The sequence below is a fragment of the Periplaneta americana genome, chromosome 4, assembly GCF_040183065.1.
Source record: "Periplaneta americana isolate PAMFEO1 chromosome 4, P.americana_PAMFEO1_priV1, whole genome shotgun sequence".
Taxonomy (NCBI): Eukaryota; Metazoa; Arthropoda; class Insecta; order Blattodea; family Blattidae; genus Periplaneta; species Periplaneta americana.
In genome coordinates, this window is record NC_091120.1 from 167,324,644 (window position 1) to 167,346,473 (window position 21,830).

Below are 21,830 nucleotides of genomic sequence, written 5' to 3' on the forward strand. Positions count from 1 at the left end.
ACAAGGGTTGTGATTGGTTACTGACAGGAGAAGACAAGATTTCCGTCACAGTAAGGAAGACATTTATTTATGACAACCAATTAGTAGGGGGCAGTAGAAGGTCTGTTGCCAAAGTCCTTTCTATGAAACTGCACTCCATGAAAAAAAAAAAAAAAAAAAAAATAGAGTATACTGAAGTTAGCAACTGGCAAAGTACTGTGAGTTAGTGGATGCAAGGAGCAGAGGTAAACAGTGGGACCTGCTGCTGACTGACTGACAGAAATATTGGTACTCTCTGTAGTAGTGATAGTAGTAGTATTTTATTTAACAACACTTTCAACTGCAGAGGTTATTCAGTGTCGAAATTTAACATGAGCAAGAAGTGGTCAACGAATTTTCCAGCCTCTATCAGGAACAAGGTTCTTTTATGTTACCAGAATGTGAGTATATAATACCGACTTCCCAGCTTTAATTTCTTTCTGGAAAAAGCTATGCTCTACTTGTTTTTTTGAAAGATAGGATATGACAGTTAAGTAAGCGGCCAAGCTTGGAACTACAGAGCCATGTTGCCAATATGGACTACCACACTGCCAGCTGATGGAAGCTAGCAATTGACGTTAAAATGGCTGACGTTAAAACATTCATTGACAATTGACATGAAAGTAAGAAAACAATACAAAAATCGACAGGGAATCAAAGACGAAACGTACCAATGCTAACAATGTGTGCACAATAATTGTCGCCAAGAGAGCTATTAAACATTTGCCACGTGGGAACTGTAAGTTTGGCAACTCAACCGTTGTTACCATAGCAACAGGCCTACCATGCTATGTGACATTCAGTTGTTTTTCCGATCGCAACGCTCCTGTCATGTCCCATCTTTCAAAAAAACAAGTATAAGTATTTTATCACCCACCAGTGGATTTGAACCCATGAACCTCGACCCCAATGACCTGCTTGGTAACCACAAGACCACAGAGGACGAAGTCATTCTGAAGCTACACAAGCATGCAAGCCATCAAGCCATGTAATGTACTGACAATACCATTCATCTACCTGCAGAAAATGAGACATAATTCTCGAAAGAAAAGCAGGTACAGTACAGTTAGATTTCTGTAAGTTATTAACAACATCACTCACCTGAGTCATAGCAATTATTGGAAATGTTCTCTGTTTGTATTAACGCATAATTGGCACCTCCTAATTTCGAATTTACATGAAGCAGTTCTGGGGACTTATGAATGAATTTTGTCCCCAAATGTTGTTTTTCAGCTCTTTTCAATAGAGACGTCTCAGAGCACTGCTTTCTGTCTCTTTCTTAATGTTGATGTTGTTGTTTTCTAATGCCAGGCGTTTGACAATGAAGTCATTTGACCTCTTGCACTCCAATATTTTTCAAAGATATTATCATGACCAGCCACTGAAGCACAGATTTTGAGATGTTCCGAATCCATTTCTTGGTTTGAGTTGCACAATGGGCAGTGAGGGGACTGATATATTCCAATTCTATGCAGGTGTTTGGCCAAACAATCATGGCCTGTTGCCAATCTAAATGCAGCTACAGACGATTTTCGTGGTGAATCGGGAATTAACTGTGGATTTTGATGCAGAGAGTTCCATTTTTTCCCTTGGGATTGAGTTATCAAATTTTGTTTGTTGAAGTCTAAGTATGTATGTCTTGATGTAAAAGTGGAACAAGATAACTGACAGCAACATTTGAATGAAAAGATCAGTCGTCTCAAGGTCATCGCACAGAAAGTGTCACAGAGAAACAAGCAGTTGATTTAAAAAACTGAAAAGTGCTTCAGGCAGTGAAAGAACTGGGACAAGTGTGTGAAATCAAAGGCCATCTATTTCCAAGGGGATTTGAGTGTGAAATCATAAAATAAGACAGTTAACCTTTTTGGCATAGAACCACAGTCTACTATATACAGTCACGAAGCTTGAGTTTTGAGGGTGCTAGAAACAATAGACTGTACTGGTACTATTTTGCATTGCCTGTAATGAGGCGATATTAGTGATCCTAGTGGTGAGCAACTATCTAACGTATGCATATTTACTACGTATTGAGCTTCGTGACTGTATATACTAGACTGTGATAGAACTACGCATTTCTCTTCACTAGGTAGGCTTATGGAGGGGGTATAACTTGGAAATTGACTATCACACAAAATGTAACTCCTCCCTTGTTCTCATCTTTCCCTTGTTTTTCTAGTCTTCTTTTTCTCCTTGCATTCTCTTTGTTGTTGTCTTCCGCTTGCTCTCCTTGTATTTCCTTTGTTCTCTTTGAATTCTCCTATTCTTTTTGTTCCGCACACTATTTGGCAACCCTTCTACATAAAGATATTCATCCATTCAGAGTTTTCTGCCCAAGAATAGGTCTTTCATTGTAAACCCAGCATTCTCCAATCTTTCCTATTTTCTGCCTTCCTCTTAGTCTCCACATACAATCCATATATCTTAATGTCGTCTATCATCTGGTATCTTCTGCCACGAATTTTTCTCCTATCCACTATTTCCTTCAGTGTATCCTTCAGTAGGCAGTTTCTTCTCAGCCAGTAATCCAACCAATTCCTTTTTCTCTTCCTCATCAGTTTTAGCATAATTCTTTCTTCACTCATTCTTTCCAACACAGCTTCATTTCTTATTCTGAGAAAGATCAGACAAGAAAAGAGAGACGAAATATGGATCGATTTCTACTCCGCCAACGCGATGATTAACCGAAACTGGACAGGTACAAATAACCAGCTACACAGCGCGATAACAGCTATGCAGGAGAACTGAACACCACGAACCATCACCGGAATGCGTGTGTAAGCTCTGCGATAAAGTGTGTGCAAGATATCATTTCAACAAGTGTCGAAACAGAATCAAATCACTGAGGGAATGCGCTAGTGAACTGTAGAGAACAGTGACACCATTCTCGTAACTGCACATTTGTACGCAATTCTCATATTATTATTTCTTATTCTGTCTGTCCATTTCACATGTTCCATTCGTCTCCATATGCACATTTTAAATGTTCCTAGTCGTTTCTCTTCACTTCGTCGTAATGTCCATGTTTCTGTCCCATATAATGCCACACTTCATACAAAGCACTTCCCCTAGTCTCTTCATTGGTTCTTTTTCCAGAGGTCCGCAGAAGATGCTACTTACATAATAATAATAATAATAATAATAATAATACTTTATTTTTTCAGGCAGAGTTAAGACCGTGAGCCTTCTCTTCCACTCAACCAGAGGATAAAAAGGAAATACATGATAATATAATGTTACAAAGTTATAAGTAAGCTTAGTACTCCTGCTACCAAAAGACTCAAGTTGCAGTACATAGTCTATATAGTAGGTGGAACCCAGATGATGCAGCAGAGAAAGAGACAAACATTTTCTTACTACATATTCGTAGAGTACATCCAACCTGAAATAAAAGTAGAGCAACTACTGGCTTTATAATCTAAAGGCGCAACATCCCGAAGTTGGCCAGGGCCTACCTGCGTGACAAACATTTTTTCTTCATAAAGTATGGGTACGAAGTGCTGACGGAGTTGGGGCTCACTTGGAATATGTTCCTTCGTGTACTTTTCTAGAAATTCTCTAAAGTGTTTATTGTTCAATTTATTAAGCGTTATATTGGCATTGACCATCATGGCACACAGATTCCTGTAAAACATGGATTTCTTATCGTACTCTCTCTTAGTTTGATGGTACTGCTTGTTTTGAGTTACGTTCAACCATATTTCTATGCCTTTTTGTATTGCAATGTCTTTCAATGCACTGTTTTCTTGTAACTTTTATATCTACTTTGCACAACTTACATGTAATGTAAATTATTATTGGCTCCGAACTCCTGAATTAAGTCCTCCAGCCTTTCATATTTCGAACTTATTGTCTTCGGCATTTTAGCTCGTCACAAATTCAAATGTTACGTTAAGTAAATAATACGACTTTTACATTTCACTGGTTTAAAGCACTCACTGTGACCGTGTTCCGCCTTCAACACAAACTAGAGTGAGCGTGAGTAAGATGCGATTCTATGTTGTATCAGATGGGAAGTATCCCTGGGCTGTGACGTCAGGTACAGTATGAGAGTAGGCAACAGTATTCCAGCTTAGACATAGCTGAAATACTAAGCTTAGTTATAAGTATACGTAAGATAAAATCGAAACAAAAAAATATGCATAAACCAGAGGATTATCGAACTTAAATATTTACTTAAGCTAGATGACAAATTAAATTACATGATTACTTTATAAACTAGTTACAATTGTCAATTCTAATATATACCCTGAGACACTGCGTTCTAAAATAAGATGTCTCACTTTGGACTTGGAAACATTTAAGATTGCGCAGCCCCTAACATCTGTAGGTAATGAATTCCAAGAATAGATACATAGCAGGCTCGCACCACAGCCTGAAGCTTAGTGTGGTTACTACTCCTGTTCTGTGAATGATATTTGTCCTGAATGGTCACAGCCTTGTATGAATACAGCATGCTGCATCTAGGCCAGACGTATGCATTTAAAGAGATGCGCCGTACTACTCTGATTGCTACAACAAGCATCACCTGTTAACGTAATACTCAGCGGTGGATCACGTGAAGTATTGAAACACGAAACGTTAAGTAATTACCCAGGACAAAAGATACACAGTTGTCTACAAATGTTATTTTTATGAATAATGACAATGAACGAAAACAAATTTTCCAAAACAAATACAAACTATTTTACAAAAAGCTGAAACATAACTGTATTTCTAATTTAAACAATTACTGTAAACACCTTATAAAATGATATAAAACGTACAATTCCACAACAGTTAAAAAGTAATGCCATAATCTGAACCTATTTGTTTTGAAAAGGCATCAGTGACCAATTTGCATCCTTTCAAAATAAAATTAAGAAACTAAGGAAAAATAGATTCTTAACAAAATATCAAGCAGATTACTAAGAAACAGAAAAACAACAATTAGACTACTTTTTAAACTTCTTACTGTAGTTCTTTGTTGTTTTTGTCAATTTACGTCAATTGACTCATGCCCTTAAAAGAAAGGATTCGTTTATTCTTCTTCGTCACGTAAATCAGCAAGTGTTTCAAAATTTGAAGTTATGTCAGACATTGCAATTGTGAGCTGATAGAATAAATTTTCGTCTGAAATGCGTGATCTTGATTTGGATTTTACAATGGCCAACTGAGAAAAAAAACTGTTCACAAATAAAGGTTGAGCCAAACATAGAAGCAATTTTCATAACAAAACTCCGAAGATGTGAATATTTTACTTTGCAAAGTTGTTTAAGCTTATATACATCTAAACCAGCCATATTTGTGCACTTGCACTTCGGGTTTCGCGGCCAGACGCGCTAACCATTATTCCACAGGTGTGGACTACCATTATTATAACAAATAAAATAAAAAAAAAATTATTCCATTAAAACGAGTCTTTTTCATAATGTTGCTCAACGTGCTAGTAAAATTTTGTAGCATAATAAGCACCTAACGCTTTCCCCTTCTTCGCAACAAAAGAATTCATTTTCCCCATTCTTTGTGGAAATAATATTTTTGGACTTTTTTACTTCAGGAGCTTCCTTAGAGAAAGACATTTTTTTTAGTGAAAGCCACCGCTGACTGCCACTACATCAATCGGTCGGACAGGTACCCCAGCTAGGGGTGTGGAGGGAGGGAGATCGCGTCCTTGCGTTTGACTCCGACTTGTACTACTGATGCCCACGTCTGATCTAGTCTATAGTAATGATGATGACACATGAATAAATGATGGCTAAATGAGTCCAAGGTAGTACACCGAAAGTTAAGCAGCAATTCTGCTTCAGTTGGTCAGTTGGTTGAAGGAAAACCTCGGGGGGGGGGGGGGGATCTCAACCAGGCAACTTATCACAACCAGGATTTGAACCTGCAGTGGTAGACTGTACCCACAGATAGTTCTACATAATGAACATACAGCATAGTAAAACTTAGACCATAGACCAGGCTTGCAGAACTGTAGCTCCTGAGAGCACTGCTATACTCCCCTTTCTTACCCCACCCACCTTTTCTACCAGCGTGGTCATGACGTTCTAGTTACGCTTGGCTGCATTAACATTCATTCACGGCGGCAGGTATACAATACACTATCAAGAATTTACAAATGAACAGATAATAGAATCCTTAGAAACATACCTTTAGAAAGTAAGAGAAAAATGAACGAGGGAAATAAATAAATTAAAAGACATGTAAAATAAATTTTAAAATGTATGTTTGCTAATAATGTAAGAAGGTCTACCTATGTGTATCGTCCTATTACTAGTAGAGCCGATTAAATCCACTTTTTGTGTAAAATAAGTTAAGTACAGTCGTCTTTCCATGCTCTGTATTCTACTAAAATGAAATAAGTCCGAAATGTTGCATGCATGCAACAAACCAATTACTTTATATGAAGAATTTATTATGATTTTTCGTGCATTAATAAAGTTTTAATTCCTGTTTTTACAAAACTTGTATTACTGGTCTTAACTGGTTTTACTAATAATAGGACGATAAATAAATTTTACGTTGATAAGTAAGTGATAGATAGCTATATGACCGGATGTCAATGATGTCATTCAACATTGTAACGCACTCCAGCCAAATAAATAAATATATAAATAAATAAGTAAATACATAAGTAAATAAGTAAGTAAATAAGTAAACAAATAATACGTGTACTGCAGTTTAAAGAGAACTGGAACATGGAAAAATCTAAACCCGTGAAGGAAATAGTAATATGATTATTTTGTTGTTGAAGACGAAAGAATTGCTTGTTTACTGTGTCCCATCCAATTTATTTCTACTTGTCATTTCAATATTAAACTATATTTCAACAAAGTCCATATTAAGAATTATGGAATGCACAAACTTTCGGGTAAGTTCATTATTACGAACTGTGTACTGATTATTTACTTATATACTGTAAAATTAAGGATGTCACTCGTTGTGTTCATTTTGAATTGAAATTAATAGTGACTTTCAAGGTTCATTACTTAAATGCTATAAATTTATGTTTCCGTAGGTGATGATAGGAGGAAAGTTTTCGAAAATCTAAAACAGGTTAGGAGCAAAGAAATCTCAAAGAAACTACTGACAGGAAATCTAGCATAATTGTAAAACTTGAAACGAGATAACGCATTATAAAAACAATGAATTTATTACAATCCTTTTTGAAAATTACATGCCACCACTGATGGACCTTTGACGACAAGAGAATGTAAATAACTCTAAGCGGAAGTCAATCATCCCCAATAGAAGTGGAGTGAGGCTGACGTCTTATTTCCCCTTCTTACGAGTTCTGCAGGCCTGCCATAGACCATAGATTGGATGCTTTTTATCAGATCTCGTATTATGCAAGATACTGATTTATTGTACTTGTTTTCGTGTCTTCTACATTGGTTTTTACCTTATCTATTAAAGGTTTCTGCAGTCTTATGAGAAGCTTTTCTTCAGACATATCATCTGCAAAACAGGAACTTCTGTGGCTGAAAAAAAAAACGGCTAGCATATTTTTTTTTAATCCTCTCATTCAGGGACAGGGTATTTTTATGTTATATAAATTTAGTTTTTTTCTGATGATGCCATCCTAAGAGTTTTTATTACCTCTTAAAAATTAATCATATTTTGAACTCTTAAACACAAGTCTAATGGCAAGCAAATTAACCACTCAACAACTGAGAACGATTATGTAAAATATTCAAATACATCTCAATTGTACATTACATATTCATTATGTATGAGGTCTCGCCCACCTCATTGAATATTACACGACTACTCTGAAGTAGCCAATGTGTATTATTGCCATTTAATACGAGAGAAATTCGTACCGGCACCGGGAATCGAACCCAGGACCTCTCAGCTCTGCGCGCTGAGCGCTTTTTCCAACTGAGCTATGCCGGGACACGATACACGGTGCCGGACGAATCCCTCTCGTAATGCTTTTTACGGCCTTACTACCTGCATTTGAGACGATACACGTCATATATGCAGGAGCGCATATTTAAATGACTTTGTGGCCATATCCAACATCAGTTTGTGAAAACTGCTAACAGTTAATACATCACATATTCATTATGTATGAGGTCTCGCCCACCTCATTGAATATTACACGACTACTCTGAAGTAGCCAATGTGTATTATTACCACTTAATACGATTTTCACAAACTGATGTTGAATATGGCCATAAAGTCACATTTAAATATGCGCTCCTGCATATATATGACGTGTATCGTCTCAAATGCAGGTAGTAAGGCCGTAAAAAGCATTACGAGGGGGATTCGGCCGGTGCCGTGTATCATGTCCCAGCATAGCTCAGTTGGAAAGAGCGCTCAGCGCGCAGAGCTGAGAGGTCCTGGGTTCGATTCCCGGTGCCGGTACGAATTTTTCTCGTATTAAATGGAAATAACATCTCAATTGGTTTAGCATATTTCTAAAAGGACACTCTAAGAAGAATGCTAAACAGATCAGACATATAGCATGAATGCGTAACTATGGTCGACACAAATTTATTAACTAGATATTAACCCAGATCCCATATAGATTGCTCATTCCTATGTTAAAATTGGTTGCACTTTGAAGAGAACAACTGTCAGGATCGCCACCCGTCCGCCATAAACGAACACGAGATGACAGTACAGTCACTAATGCAATTCAAATGGGAGTTATGACGTGACTCCTCATGTAACAACTAGATGACAGCATAGTAAACCTGACAAAAGTTGTTACTGTCAAAGCCTATAAGGCAGAGCAATCTGGGTATATGATAGGCCAAAAGTTAAAAACTCAGAAGGATAGAAAATGTCCACCATCACCACTGATTCAGTAAAAATTAAAAGCAAATGCAGTAATTCTGTAGACTGAACAGGAGAGAGACTCACTAAGACTCACTAAGAAAAAATAATTAGCTACCAGTATATAAGTATCAGAATTCTATTCTTCTCAGCATTTTTATTAAATAATCTCGACACAACCTCTTAATTGTTTGCAGTTACACAGCAAAAAACATTTAATGAACAACTTACAAAGTATTACAGCCAGAAACTATACATATCATTTTGTTACTGTTATTGCATTCGTACTATATGCTGGCATGAACAATGGCAGCTAGATTTCCAGCCGTATAAAGTAGCGGCCGGTAAACATTTTGATACATAACTCTGGATAACATTAGAAGAGTTTCAATATCAAACAATGAGAAGACATGAGATTCACTTATCTTCACTAGCAGCAGAATGGTTACAAACACCCACCAGTCCAAGCACTGCACTTCACACAAAGTAAGCTGCCAACTGCGCCATCTTGTCTTTGGGCGGTCTTGGCTTTCCCCTGCTCTTGCCCCTACCTCCACGCCCACGAGGAGCCCTGCTACCTGGGGGTCGTGTCACAGCTCGGTGCTTCTCAACAAGTGGTGTGAAGTAGGGTGAGCAGAATACACACCCACTCATCTCCGTCGCCTCTTTCGGAAGTTTACTTTTGTCCTAAGGAGAAAGAGGCAGAACTTTATAACTAAGTCATGAATGTCATTACTAGAGGGCGGATGTAGATAACCTAAAAATCTACTTAAAATTATCAATAAAATGCCCTTAAAATAATGGAGAAATTACATAAAATTAAAAGAAAATGACATTTACATATTATTCAAAGTACTCGCACCACAACTTCTTAAAAATTAATCACCTAGTTTCAATGACTGCCCACCAAATTCGGAGAGAGGAGGCAACTTTCTGGAATTTGACCAAGATAAAGGAAAACGGCATGCAACAAAATGAAGGTTTCAAGGGAAAACTATAGATTTTAATGAGGGTTTACAATGTGTTTCAATCAGGGGTGGTCTCCGTCGCCAGACCTTCCAAATGAGGGAGTGTGAATGACAAAACAAATTGTGGGCGCAGCGTGTATTTTTGCAATCTTTGTGTTAAAAATACTGTCTACTGCAGTAGATCCCTTCCGAACCGTATTGGGGACACAATGTCTTATTATTCAGGAAACAGTGAAAGTTTCCCCATTCCAAATATAAATTCTAAAGACACAACCCCTGGTACCGACAAAAGAACAAAGCCCTCACTTTAACTGTTGTGAAGCATTTTATATTACTTCCGTTGTGTGAGGTGAAGTCTTCAGCAGAATGAGAGATGGACTATAAAACTCAAACTTCACTGTTATTCACCTATACAATAGGTAATTATTACTGATCTATTTGCTTAAAAAAAGATGTAACAGATCTATATGTAAAGAAGAAAGTAAAACGCATTCCAAATGATCTAAAAGATCTTCAAAGTATTAAAAATGATCAAAAAATGCCGAAAAAAATATAAAAATGACCTATTAGTTCAAAAACGTCAAAAAATGCAACATAAGAAATTATTTTTTTACGTTGATATTAACATAGAAAGGATTTTCATATTAATAGGCATCATCCTAATGTGAAAAATAAGATGACTTTTCATCAACATCTGCCCAATAGTCATTACTTACTTACAAATGACTTTTAAGGAACTCAGAGGTTCCTTGCTCCCTTCACATAAGCCCACCATCGCATCGGTTTCTATCCTGAGCAAGATTAATCCAGTCCCTAGCATCATATCCCACCTCCATCAAATCCATTTTAATATTACCCTCCTATCTACGTCTCGGCCTCCTCAAAGGTATTTTTCTCTCTGATCTTTCAAATAACACTCTATATGCATTTTTGGATTCACCCATATGTGCTACATGTCCTGTCCATCTCAAACATCTGGATTTAATATTCCTAATTATTAGTATTGTGGGATTTAATCGATTAATCGATCAATTTCTGTTGTAAGGTTAATCGATCAAAAATATTTAATAGAATAATCGAGTCGATTGATATTAATCGGTTGTAGTTGATAATAATTATTATTTTGTTTATACAAACTCGTACTAAAAATTCAGACAATATTCCTCTCTCGGAAATTGCTTACTTAAAAGCACAGTAGTACTGTTATTTTCTAACTGCAAAGGTGGTAGCATAGGGGAAATCTTTGCACAAACACTTCAGAAAGAAATGGAGATATGAGGACAGTGACCTAGACTCCATCTATTGAAAGTTGAAACACAATACGAAACCATTATTAAGTTTTATGGTTTTCCAAGAAAACTTCCATCTTGTTGTCAGCTCATCTTCCTAGCATATGAAATACATACTTTTCTGGGATTCGTTCTCCTCATCCCTTATAAAATAGCCATGTCTACACTGTGTGCAAGAGAGAGCATAACTACTTTCTTCTCTTTCTAAAATCTGGTAATTCTATTACAATAGGGGGAAGTCTTCTGTTTCGACCGCTGTACTTTTGAAGTTGCAGTTTCTGTACTGAGTTTGTATATGAAGATGTGTGTTCAGTTTGATAAAGAAAAAATTCGATTTCCTGTGGTTTGTGAAAAGTGTAAACTCCATTGTCATAATATGAGAATTTGAAAGGTAAACTCAGTGAAACGTTTGAATTTAAATTGAACGATCGTGGAGAAGTGCTTGGCAGATAAAAAGTTTTCTCGTGTTTAGTGATGCAGGAACCACTGTTACTAAATGTAGAGCAGCACTTAATTCGGAGCACGTGAATGCACTCAGATGTTTAAAATCATGGACGAAGCAGTATTAACTCGGTGATTCTTCATACTTTTTGTTATTTAGGCTTATTTAAAAAATTCCCGGAGAAATTGACATAATAAATTATAAGCCTCATAATAAATATGTTAGTAAGTAATTAAAATAGTTGTTTTGTAATATAACGACACAATATATATACAGCATTTAATACTTATGCTCATCACCAAACTCGATAATTTTGTATTACAGTATATTAAAACATTTTTCCAAATCGATCAAAACTAGATTAATCTATCGATTAAATTCAAATAGTTAATCGATTAAATATTTTGATCGATCAACAGCACTACTAATTATGTTAGGTGAAGAATACAATGCATGCAGTTCTGCATTGTGTAACTTTCTCCATCCTCCTGTAACTTCATCCTTCTTAGCCCCAAATATTTTTCTAAGCACCTTATTCTCGAACACCTCGTGAAAGTTGCCGAAATTGTAACTTTGTGTTTCCCATTCCCTATCACAGCCTACTAGATTATTTCTGTTGTCATAATAAAACTATTTGGTCATCGTATATTTTGTACCAAGGAGGCCATGACATTTCTTCTTCATGCATCGTTTTTAACTAAGTCAGAAATTCAGTAGAATCACTTTCAATATATGCTACATGTATATGTGACCAGATTACCACGTGAATTGAGTTCTTAAATATTCTATGTCATAAATGTTGAAGTTGGTTAACATGTATTTATGTAGGCTGGCTTGTACTCATGAGTAGAGAGCGGAATTTTAGGCCCTAAAAAGTGGCATTTCAGTGCCTAAAATAGACTCTTAAACTCCTTTATTTACTTACTTACTTACAAATGGCTTTTAAGGAACCCGAAGGTTCATTGCCGCCCTCACATAAGCCCGCCAGCGGTCCCTATCCTGTGCAAGATTAATCCAGTCTCTATCATCATACCCCACCTCCCTCAGATCCATTTTAATATTATCCTCCCATCTACGTCTCGGCCTCCCTAAAGGTCTTTTTCCCTCCGGTCTCCCAACTAACACTCTATATGCATTTCTGGATTCGCCCATACGTGCTACATGCCCTGCCCATCTCAAACGTCTGGATTTAATGTTCCTAATTATGTCAGGTGAAGAATACAATGCGTGCAGTTCTGTGTTGTGTAACTTTCTCCATTCTCCTGTAACTTCATCCCGCTTAGCCCCAAATATTTTCCTTAGCACCTTATTCTCAAACACCCTGAACCTATGTTCCTCTCTCAGAGTGAGAGTCCAAGTTTCACAACCATACAGAAGAACCGGTAATATAACTGTTTTATAAATTCTAACTTTCAGATTTTTCGACAGCAGACTGGATGATAAGAGCTTCTCAACCGAATAATAACACGCATTTCCCATATTTATTCTGCGTTTAATTTCCTCCCGAGTGTCATTTATATTTGTTACTGTTGCTCCAAGATATTTGAATTTTTCCACCTCTTCGAAGGATAAATCTCCAATTTTTATATTTCCATTTCGTACAATATTCTGGTCACGAGACATAATCATATACTTTGTCTTTTCGGGATTTACTTCCAAACCGATCGCTCTACTTGCTTCAAGTAAAATTTCCGTGTTTTCCCTAATCGTTTGTGTATTTTCTCCTAACATATTCACGTCATCCGCATAGACAAGAAGCTGATGTAACCCGTTCAATTCCAAACCCTGTTATCCTGAACTTTCCTAATGGCATATTCTACAGCGAAGTTAAAAAGTAAAGGTGATAGTGCATCTCCTTGCTTTAGCCCGCAATGAATTGGAAAAGCATCAGATAGAAACTGACCTATACGGACTCTGCTGTACGTTTCACTGAGACACATTTTAATTAATCGAACTAGTTTCTTGGGAATACCAAATTCAATAAGAATATCATATAATACTTCCCTCTTAACCGAGTCATAAGCCTTTTTGAAATCTATGAATAACTGATGTACTGTACCCTTATACTCCCATTTTTTCTCCATTATCTGTCGAATACAAAAAATCTGATCAATAGTCGATCTATTACGCCGAAAACCGCACTGATGATCCCCAATAATTTCATCTACGTACGGAGTTAATCTTCTCAAAAGAATATTGGACAAAATTTTGTACGACGTCAACAAAAGTGATATTCCTCGAAAGTTACCACAGTTGGTTTTGTCCCCCTTTTTAAAAATAGGTACAATTATGGACTCCTTCCATTGTTCTGGTACAATTTCCTTTTCCCAAATAGCAAGTACAAGTTTATAAATTTCGCTATATAATGCACTCCCACCCTCTTGTATTAATTCTGCTGGAATTTGATCGATACCTGGAGACTTGTACTTTTTCAGATTTTCTATCGCAATTTCGACTTCTGTAAGCGTGGGTTCGGGTATAAATGGCTCAGCAGTTTGTATTTCAATTTCGTCCCGATCGTTTCTATTTGGCCTATGTACATTTAGTAGTTGCGCAAAATAGTTTTTCCATCTGTTTAGGATTGATGGAGAGTCTGCAAGCAAGTCACCATTCTCATCCTTGATAACGTTTACCCTTGGCTGATATCCGTTCTTAAATTCCTTTATACCCTTATATAAATCTCGAATGTTTTTATTCTTACTATTTGTTTCTACCTCATTCAGTTTTTCCTTCAAGTAACCTCTCTTTTTATTCCTAAGTGTACGACTTGCTTCCCGTCTTTCATTGAAATAATTATCTCTCTTCTCCTCAACTGGATCCTGTAAGAATTTCAATTTTGCCTGTTTCCTTCTTTCTACTACCATGCAACAATCTTCATCAAACCACGGTTTCTTTTTCTTAGTTTCATAATAACCTATGCTCTGCTCAGCTGCAATTTTGATACTATCTCTGATATTTTCCCACACGCTATTAACATCTAATTCTTTCTCAACTTCGTCGGAACTTTCTAAAGTGGCAAACCTATTCGAAATTTCGACCTGATAATTTTGCTTAGCTTCCTCGTCCTTTAATTTCAAAATATTGAATTTAGTAATATTAACTTGTTGCTCTACTCGCTTGGCTACTGATAATCTTTCTCTTAATTCTCCAATCACCAAATAATGGTCAGAATTACAGTCTGCACCCCTGAAAGTTCGAATATCTACTATACTAGTATGTCTCCGTTTATCTATCAAGATGTGATCTATTTGGTTGTGTGTCAATCCATCTGGAGAAGTCCAAGTATATTTATGTATATCCTTATGGGGGAATGTTGTACTTTTGACAATTAAATTTTTCGATGTGGCAAAGTTGACTAATCTAACTCCATTGTCACTACTAATTGCGTGTAGGCTCTCTTTTCCAATAGTTGGTCTAAAAATATCCTCCCGTCCTACTTTAGCATTGAAATCCCACAATAAAATTTTCATGTGATATCTAGGGAACTGATCAAAAGTATGTTCCAATTCCTCATAGAAGCTATTCTTTATATGGTCGTCTTTCTCTTCTGTAGGGGCGTGAGCATTTATAACTATGATGTCGCACCATCTACCCTTAAGTACTAAATATGATAACCTGTCACTGATAAATTCGACCTTTTTTACTGCTGATTTTATTCTTTTATGAACAAAGAATCCTGTTCCTAATTGGTGATTATTGTTTCCTTCCCCATAATACAACAAGTAATCTCCTATTTGTGATATGCCATTCCCATCTAACCTAACCTCTTGTACTCCTACGAAGTCTATTCTATATCTAGCTAGTTCTTTTGCTACTAATGTTACCCCTCCTGTTCTATAAAGACTAGTTACGTTCCAAGTGCCAAATCTCAAATCCTTATTCCTTTGCTGTGGTCGTGCCAGAGAATCAGTCCTATTCCGAGGCTTATTATAGGGATACGTAACAAGCTGTTTTTTACGGTGATGGGTTGTTAGCCCTTCGCCCAACCCCCAAGCTGGAGGACCACCCCTTATCGGCTGTCCACGACTGCTTATTCAATATATTCGCAGCTACCCTCCATATCTGGAGGCCGTCTCCTCTATCCGCAACCTGAAAACTCCTTTATTTAGGCTCTATAAAATAAAAAATAGGCTTTTTTGTTAAACAATGTCACTAATATAAGATTCAACATTTATTTAATGCAAAATTCTAGGATTAAAAGAAACTTCCACACATTTTACAAGGGTACACAAGCAAACACAAAATGAAGACATTATGTCTTTAAGTTAGTGTTTTTCAATCACCAATCACATTTCCATAGTTTGCTTTACCGTAGATGATCTATTGTGGCTATTGTGTCGCTCACTGCTATACTTATAAATGGTGAAAAAAGGAAGGGATTGTTATCTGTCTTGGAATGTAAGAGAATACTTATTCGGGTACAACCCAGCGAGTTTGTGTTAAATTGCTGACAGACAGAGGAAGATATAATAATAATAATAATAATAATAATAATAATAATAATAATAATAATAATAATAATAATAATTTGTCCCGCAGGAGTTCTTTTTCATGCCAGTAAATCTACTGACATGAGCCTGTCGCTTTTAAGCACATTTAAATGCCATTGACCTGGGTCAGGATCGAACCTGCAACCTTGAGCACAGAAGGCCAGTGCTATACCGACTACGCTACCCAAGCCAACTGAAAGTTATAATTTTAGGATTCAAAGATTGTAAGAATGAAAAGGGGTGGCCCAGAGGTACTTCTCTATTGTGTTGTTCACTACTAGGAAGGAGTTATCTGTCTTGGAATGTAAATGGTACATGATGTTAAGAAAAACAGTAATTACGAAAAATGATGCAAAAAAAAAAAAACTTAAAATTAGGCACTAACGTCGAAATAGGCATTTTTAGGCACTATAAAACCACTATATTCATACCTATATTTCCCATATTTATACCTATATTTCCATGAAAAATGTAAATATTAAATCTCAGGCCTGTATGTGTCAAGGAAAAAAAAAATAGGTTTTTGCCTAAATTCTGCTCTCTACTCATGAGAGAATGCCATTGGTCAACTATACACAAATAACATCAGAATGAGTAATGTCAACTTTACATATCGTTATTGACATGCATATCATTATGCATAGTCGTTTCCATTCTCAGTTTATTGTGAATCAACAATCTTCACGCTCACATCCTTTGCTTCCCGTTCTCGTTTCCCATTTGTGGACCAGCCTTAATTTGGCTTTTGAGAGATATGTTCTTGATTTAAGGCTTACTACACTGATCCATTGAACCCGCTATACAGGTTGATTCAGGAGAAATAGTAAATATTTTAGGAGGTAATAGTATGGACTATTCTGAGTAAAAAAGTTAATATAAACATGTGTCCAATTTTCAATAGGTGTAGAGATACAGCTGTTTTAATGCACGCATAACTAGCTTTCATGATATTTGTGTGAGTATGTAAATAAGCATAGCTATAAATAAACATTAAACAAATAATTTTATTATAAGATGCCTTAAGAAGAGAGTCAAGAGACTCTACACTCACCTGTTTATATTCCACATTAACAAGTTGAGCGCCACACATGCATACTCCCTCTTCAACTGTCACCTTCTGTGCGTCGTCAAACAGATGAATGATCACGTCACATCTATAACCAACATCATACATTTTCATTCAGTTTTTAGCAATAAAAATTTTACATTAAAATTATTTATTAGTGCCATTTTATTGAAATTGTAGATGCTAAGTAAAATTTGAGGATATATTTAAATTCAGTACATCAAAATATGGGGACTGTTTGGAAATTAAAAGCTGCCAGTTTATCTTTATATAGAAACAAAAAGGTTATATAGCTTACATAAGCCTTTCTTACAACCATTATTTATTTCCCATTGTGGAATCCTGGAAAACGAGAATGTGGATGCTTTAGCAAAGAAGGGCAGCACTGCTACTTACAGACCTGTTACTAAATCTACATATTACTCTGTGAAAAGATTTATTAAATCTACATACTTATGCCCACGTGCATCAACGTCGATTAGTGTAACCACCAGTTAAAATTGTCACCTAACCCGTGGTTAAGCATTTTTACAGTGGATCGACCTCGGTTATGACTTAAATAGGAGGTTAACTACAGTAATCTCTAACCAGCCATATTCGAGTGGTTAAAGAAGATAACCAGTGATTAGTAGAACAAGTAAAGCAAAATGGCGGCCAGAGCCACAGATGTTTATTTCAAAGACGATTATTATTGTACAATACTTGAATTACTTGGATAGAGCGCGAGCGTGAAGTTTCTTTAGTGGAAAGAGAATTCTTACGAGGAATTAGGTGACAGAAAATTTTAGGAGGGATTTCGTTTATCAAAATCTACAAATGGATCACTTGATATAACACAAAAACAGTCATATTTCTCCTATGGATTGGCTGATTATGTTACGATTCTATGTAACTATTATTTTCTGTATTTTAAGAGGGAATACTCGAATATCTCTTTCTCTATGTCACTGGCTGAAGAAAGAGAGGTTATGGATGGATCTTAGGATAATGAACAAATCCCTGGTGTAAATGGGATCCTAGATCGTACACACTTTCCTACTCATCTTTTGCATCCTTTTCCTTTATGGATATTACTTCTTTTTTATATAATATATTACATCTAGTAAGTAAGTCTATCAATACTTCAACCTCACATTGGGATATAATCATTTTTGCATCCAATTTTCCATTTTGTACGATTTTAACCTAACAACACTGAAAAACAAAGAAATGCAACTCGTAAATATAACAGTGCCAAAAGGCAAACAAATGCAACGCGAAAATGTAGGACACGTTCACTTCGATGTAGAATGGAGTGAGCATAGTCGTTTTTAGACGTTGAATATTATCTTTGCAGCAGTATGGATGCTTTTCTTTAGTCATTTTGTAGAAACAGTGTACCATCATAGACTTTACTCTGGTTAAATGAGGTGTCAGCTAGCCATGTTTAAGTAATCGGTGATTGTGAATGGTGCACAGAAATTACATTTTAACCATGGTTACTGTTTAACCGTCATTTCGTAATCTATGATTACTGCATTTTTAACCAATGTTGATGCACTTTGCCATTAGACTTCAACAAACAAAATTTGATAACACAATCCCAAGGGAAAAAATGGAACTCTCTGCATCAAAATCCACAGTTAATTCCTGATTTACCACGAAAGTCGTCTGTAGCTGCGTTTAGATTGGCAACAGGCCATGATTGTTTGGCCAAACACCTGCATAGAATTGGAATATATCAGTCCCCTAACTGCCCATTGTGCAACTCAACCAAGAAATGGATTTGGAACACCTCAAAATCTGTGCTTCAGTGGCTGACCATGATAATATCTTTGAAAAATATTGGAGTGCAAGAGGTCAAATGGCTTTATTGTCAAATGCCTGGCATTAGGAAACAACAACAACATATGATCACCATAATAAGAGAAACATTTGTCACAGCAAAGAAGTTTTTGAATATATTTATAAAAGAAACTTAATGCCAATGAAGATAACCATTTCTTCCCTGATACTTTCTGGCTCTTGTTCACAAAATACTGCCAGACTGAAATGCTAAAGATATAATAATCACTTGGAGCTAGGTTAGGAGTGTATGGTGAGTGGTCAAAGTAGTCCCAGATGAAAAATCAAATGAAATGAAGGATGCGTTGTGTGGTGTGAGGGCGTGTGCTATCTAAGACACCAGAAGTTAACAAGCCATGTCTGCTTTTGATTACATGCTGCAACCTTACTCTTGGGGCGACGCTCAATTGTACTGCTCATTTCTAACCAATATGTTGTTCTTTTCTAATCCCAGGCGTTTCACAATAAAGTCATTTGATCTCTTGCACTCCAATATTTTTCAAAGATATTATCATGGCCAGCCACTGAAGTACAGATTTTTGGTGTTCCAAATCCATTTCTTGGTTTGAGTTGCACAATGGGTAGTTAGGGGACTGGTATATTCCAATTCTCTGCAGGTGTTTGGCCAAACAATCATGGCCTGTTGCCAACCTAAATGCAGCTACAGACGATTTTCTAACCAATATTACACGCTGAATAACTACACAAACTCATAAAATGACACAAAGTTTTTCAATAGTTAATTTTAACAGAATGCATACATGTTAATCTATTCAAAACTTTTCACTGGCTGTTACTTTCCAAATACACGTTGTACGTAAGAAGTAGCATATGTCATAAAAAATTCAAGTTAAAACTTATTGTTGATTATTAGCAAAAGAAAAGTCCAAGACAATCTATATCTGCAGCAAAATATTTTACCTGTTACAGCCAAGTTTCCACTTGGGACCAGAGGCTGGATCAAGCACCAGAACTCCACCCTCACACTCCACACAGCTGGAGATACCAGTGCTATTGAGGCTGTGCGGACATGTTGGATGTGTGCACGAATTACATCCACTGCCTTTCTTCATCTCCCTGTGCCACAAACAATTGTGTATTAATTAACTGTACCCATACTCACCTATGCATTCGACTTATGCAAAGAAATCAAATACAAGATGCTACCCAAAAGTCCTAGTAGAGGTCTGCACAGGCTGAAATTCTTCTTTGAACTACTTATCTAATAGGAATTTTATTTCTACCTTATATTAATCGCATCCAAGCTTAGCTCATGTGCCTCCTATAGTCACGTCGCTGTTATTTCCCGCGTGACTCCTCCTCTTTGTTACGCCTTAGGAAGTGAAGGCTCTATAATGCCTAGGTAGGTAGTATCATTCGCCATTTTCGTTCTTTCGTTGCCGAGCTACCAGACGAGGAATCTATTTGCCACAACGTTAAACATCATGTCGTAGCTCCTACGATAATAAATCAAACGCCCTGTAATTGAGCAAATAATTCAGCGCCAAATAATGTCCTTGTGTGCTTTCTGCAAACGCCAACTATAGAGCCAAAATGGTGGGTGATTATATTAAGTATTTATCGAGCCTTAGGAAGTGCATAACGTCATCAGCAGCGAATCACAAGATGCACACGTTTAAATGTAGTCGACCTGCAAAGTGATTGGCTGCCGGAAATATTAACGATAGGACTATAGTACTGCTAATAGCAAAACTATCAGCTTGCAGTTCAAGCAAACGTGGTACAAAATAGAAATTGTAAGCACCAAACATAATATTGGCCATACAACACAAAGTAACCTATTTCATAAGCACAGTGATTATATAAATATAAAATAGGGATCTACAAACTTAGCAACCAAAAACTGTATTCTTAGTTTTTAACTACTGTACCTGAAAGGTGGATGATTGAAGCAATAGGGACAGAATGGATAACTCTTGCCCTTTGCTCCAGCTGACCATGACAGCAACTCGAAGTCATCCAGAGGACATTTGAGCTCCTTATAAATGCGTATGTTTCCGTTTTGTGGCAGATTGTATGTCTCGTCACAGTGTGAACAATGCATACGTGAAGGTTTTGCCTGGATGTACTTCATGTACCTGCGGCATTTGCCACATCTGAAAAACAAATAAATTACGTTAAGTTTTTAAGGCTTTTCACTCAATTTACAATTTCAGTATTTTCAAGTGACATAATAACTGCACCACCATCTTTAATTAAATTTTATGTAGCAGTTTATATACATTCAAAATCAGTACAGTTTTAGTAAGCATTTTTGTTAACTTTTTATAAACAACTAAAAAAAATTCATATTTGAATAGAAAATTTACAGCACTAAAATGGCAATGAAATCAGGATAAATTTCTGCATACTGAAAACATGTGGGGAATGGGGCAGTGAGCATCTAGCAAAAAAGAAACACAGTTTTGACAAACAAATTCCAGAATTATTAATTAATTTCAAAACACAAACAGAAATAATTATCAAGTGCTCCAAGTGATAAATTGAAAACAAAAACTGGAAATAAATTTCTTTTTAGTTTTGATGTGATTTTGCTGTCTACCAGAGTTCCCTTGAAGGATACTCTATTTCTAGCAGAAAAATCTTCGACAAAAATACACTTACTGTATGCCAATTAGGAGAAAGCTCTCTATGAGAAATTTTCCCAAGAAGATTGCATTAAGCATAGCAGTAGCTTTATTTCTGAATTTAAGCTCACTTGTTCATTTTAAGTTACATAATTTGTAATTGTGAACAAAATAAACATACACATATAATTATAAGTATAACAACAATTTATTTTATAGTTAAGAATTTCATTTAAGCTAAAACCTTCTCCATGCAATTCTATACTGTCTGTAAATTATTTTTTTCAGGTTTTTCATTAAATTTTAAAATGTCATCTCATATCATTTTATGTTCCAGGTAAGCCTGAGTTGAAGTCAAGACTAGAAAAATGGAACA

The 21,830-nt window shown here is 36.2% G+C and overlaps 1 protein-coding gene across 2 annotated transcripts in view; it reads right to left on the reverse strand.

Moving 5' to 3' along the window:
• Nucleotides 1-8,912: 8,912 nt before the first annotated feature.
• The window catches only part of Top3beta (topoisomerase 3-beta), a 44,372-nt gene continuing 31,454 nt past the window's right edge, over nucleotides 8,913-21,830 (reverse strand). For both annotated transcript variants that reach the window (XM_069824278.1, XM_069824279.1), the window contains exons 12-15: nucleotides 20,759-20,983; nucleotides 19,788-19,943; nucleotides 17,028-17,130; nucleotides 8,913-9,474 (exon numbers count right to left, since the gene is read on the reverse strand). In XM_069824278.1, the coding sequence (XP_069680379.1) occupies nucleotides 9,265-9,474; nucleotides 17,028-17,130; nucleotides 19,788-19,943; nucleotides 20,759-20,983 (694 nt within the window). In that variant the 3' untranslated portion in view covers nucleotides 8,913-9,264. The remainder of the gene's footprint in view (nucleotides 9,475-17,027; nucleotides 17,131-19,787; nucleotides 19,944-20,758; nucleotides 20,984-21,830) is intronic.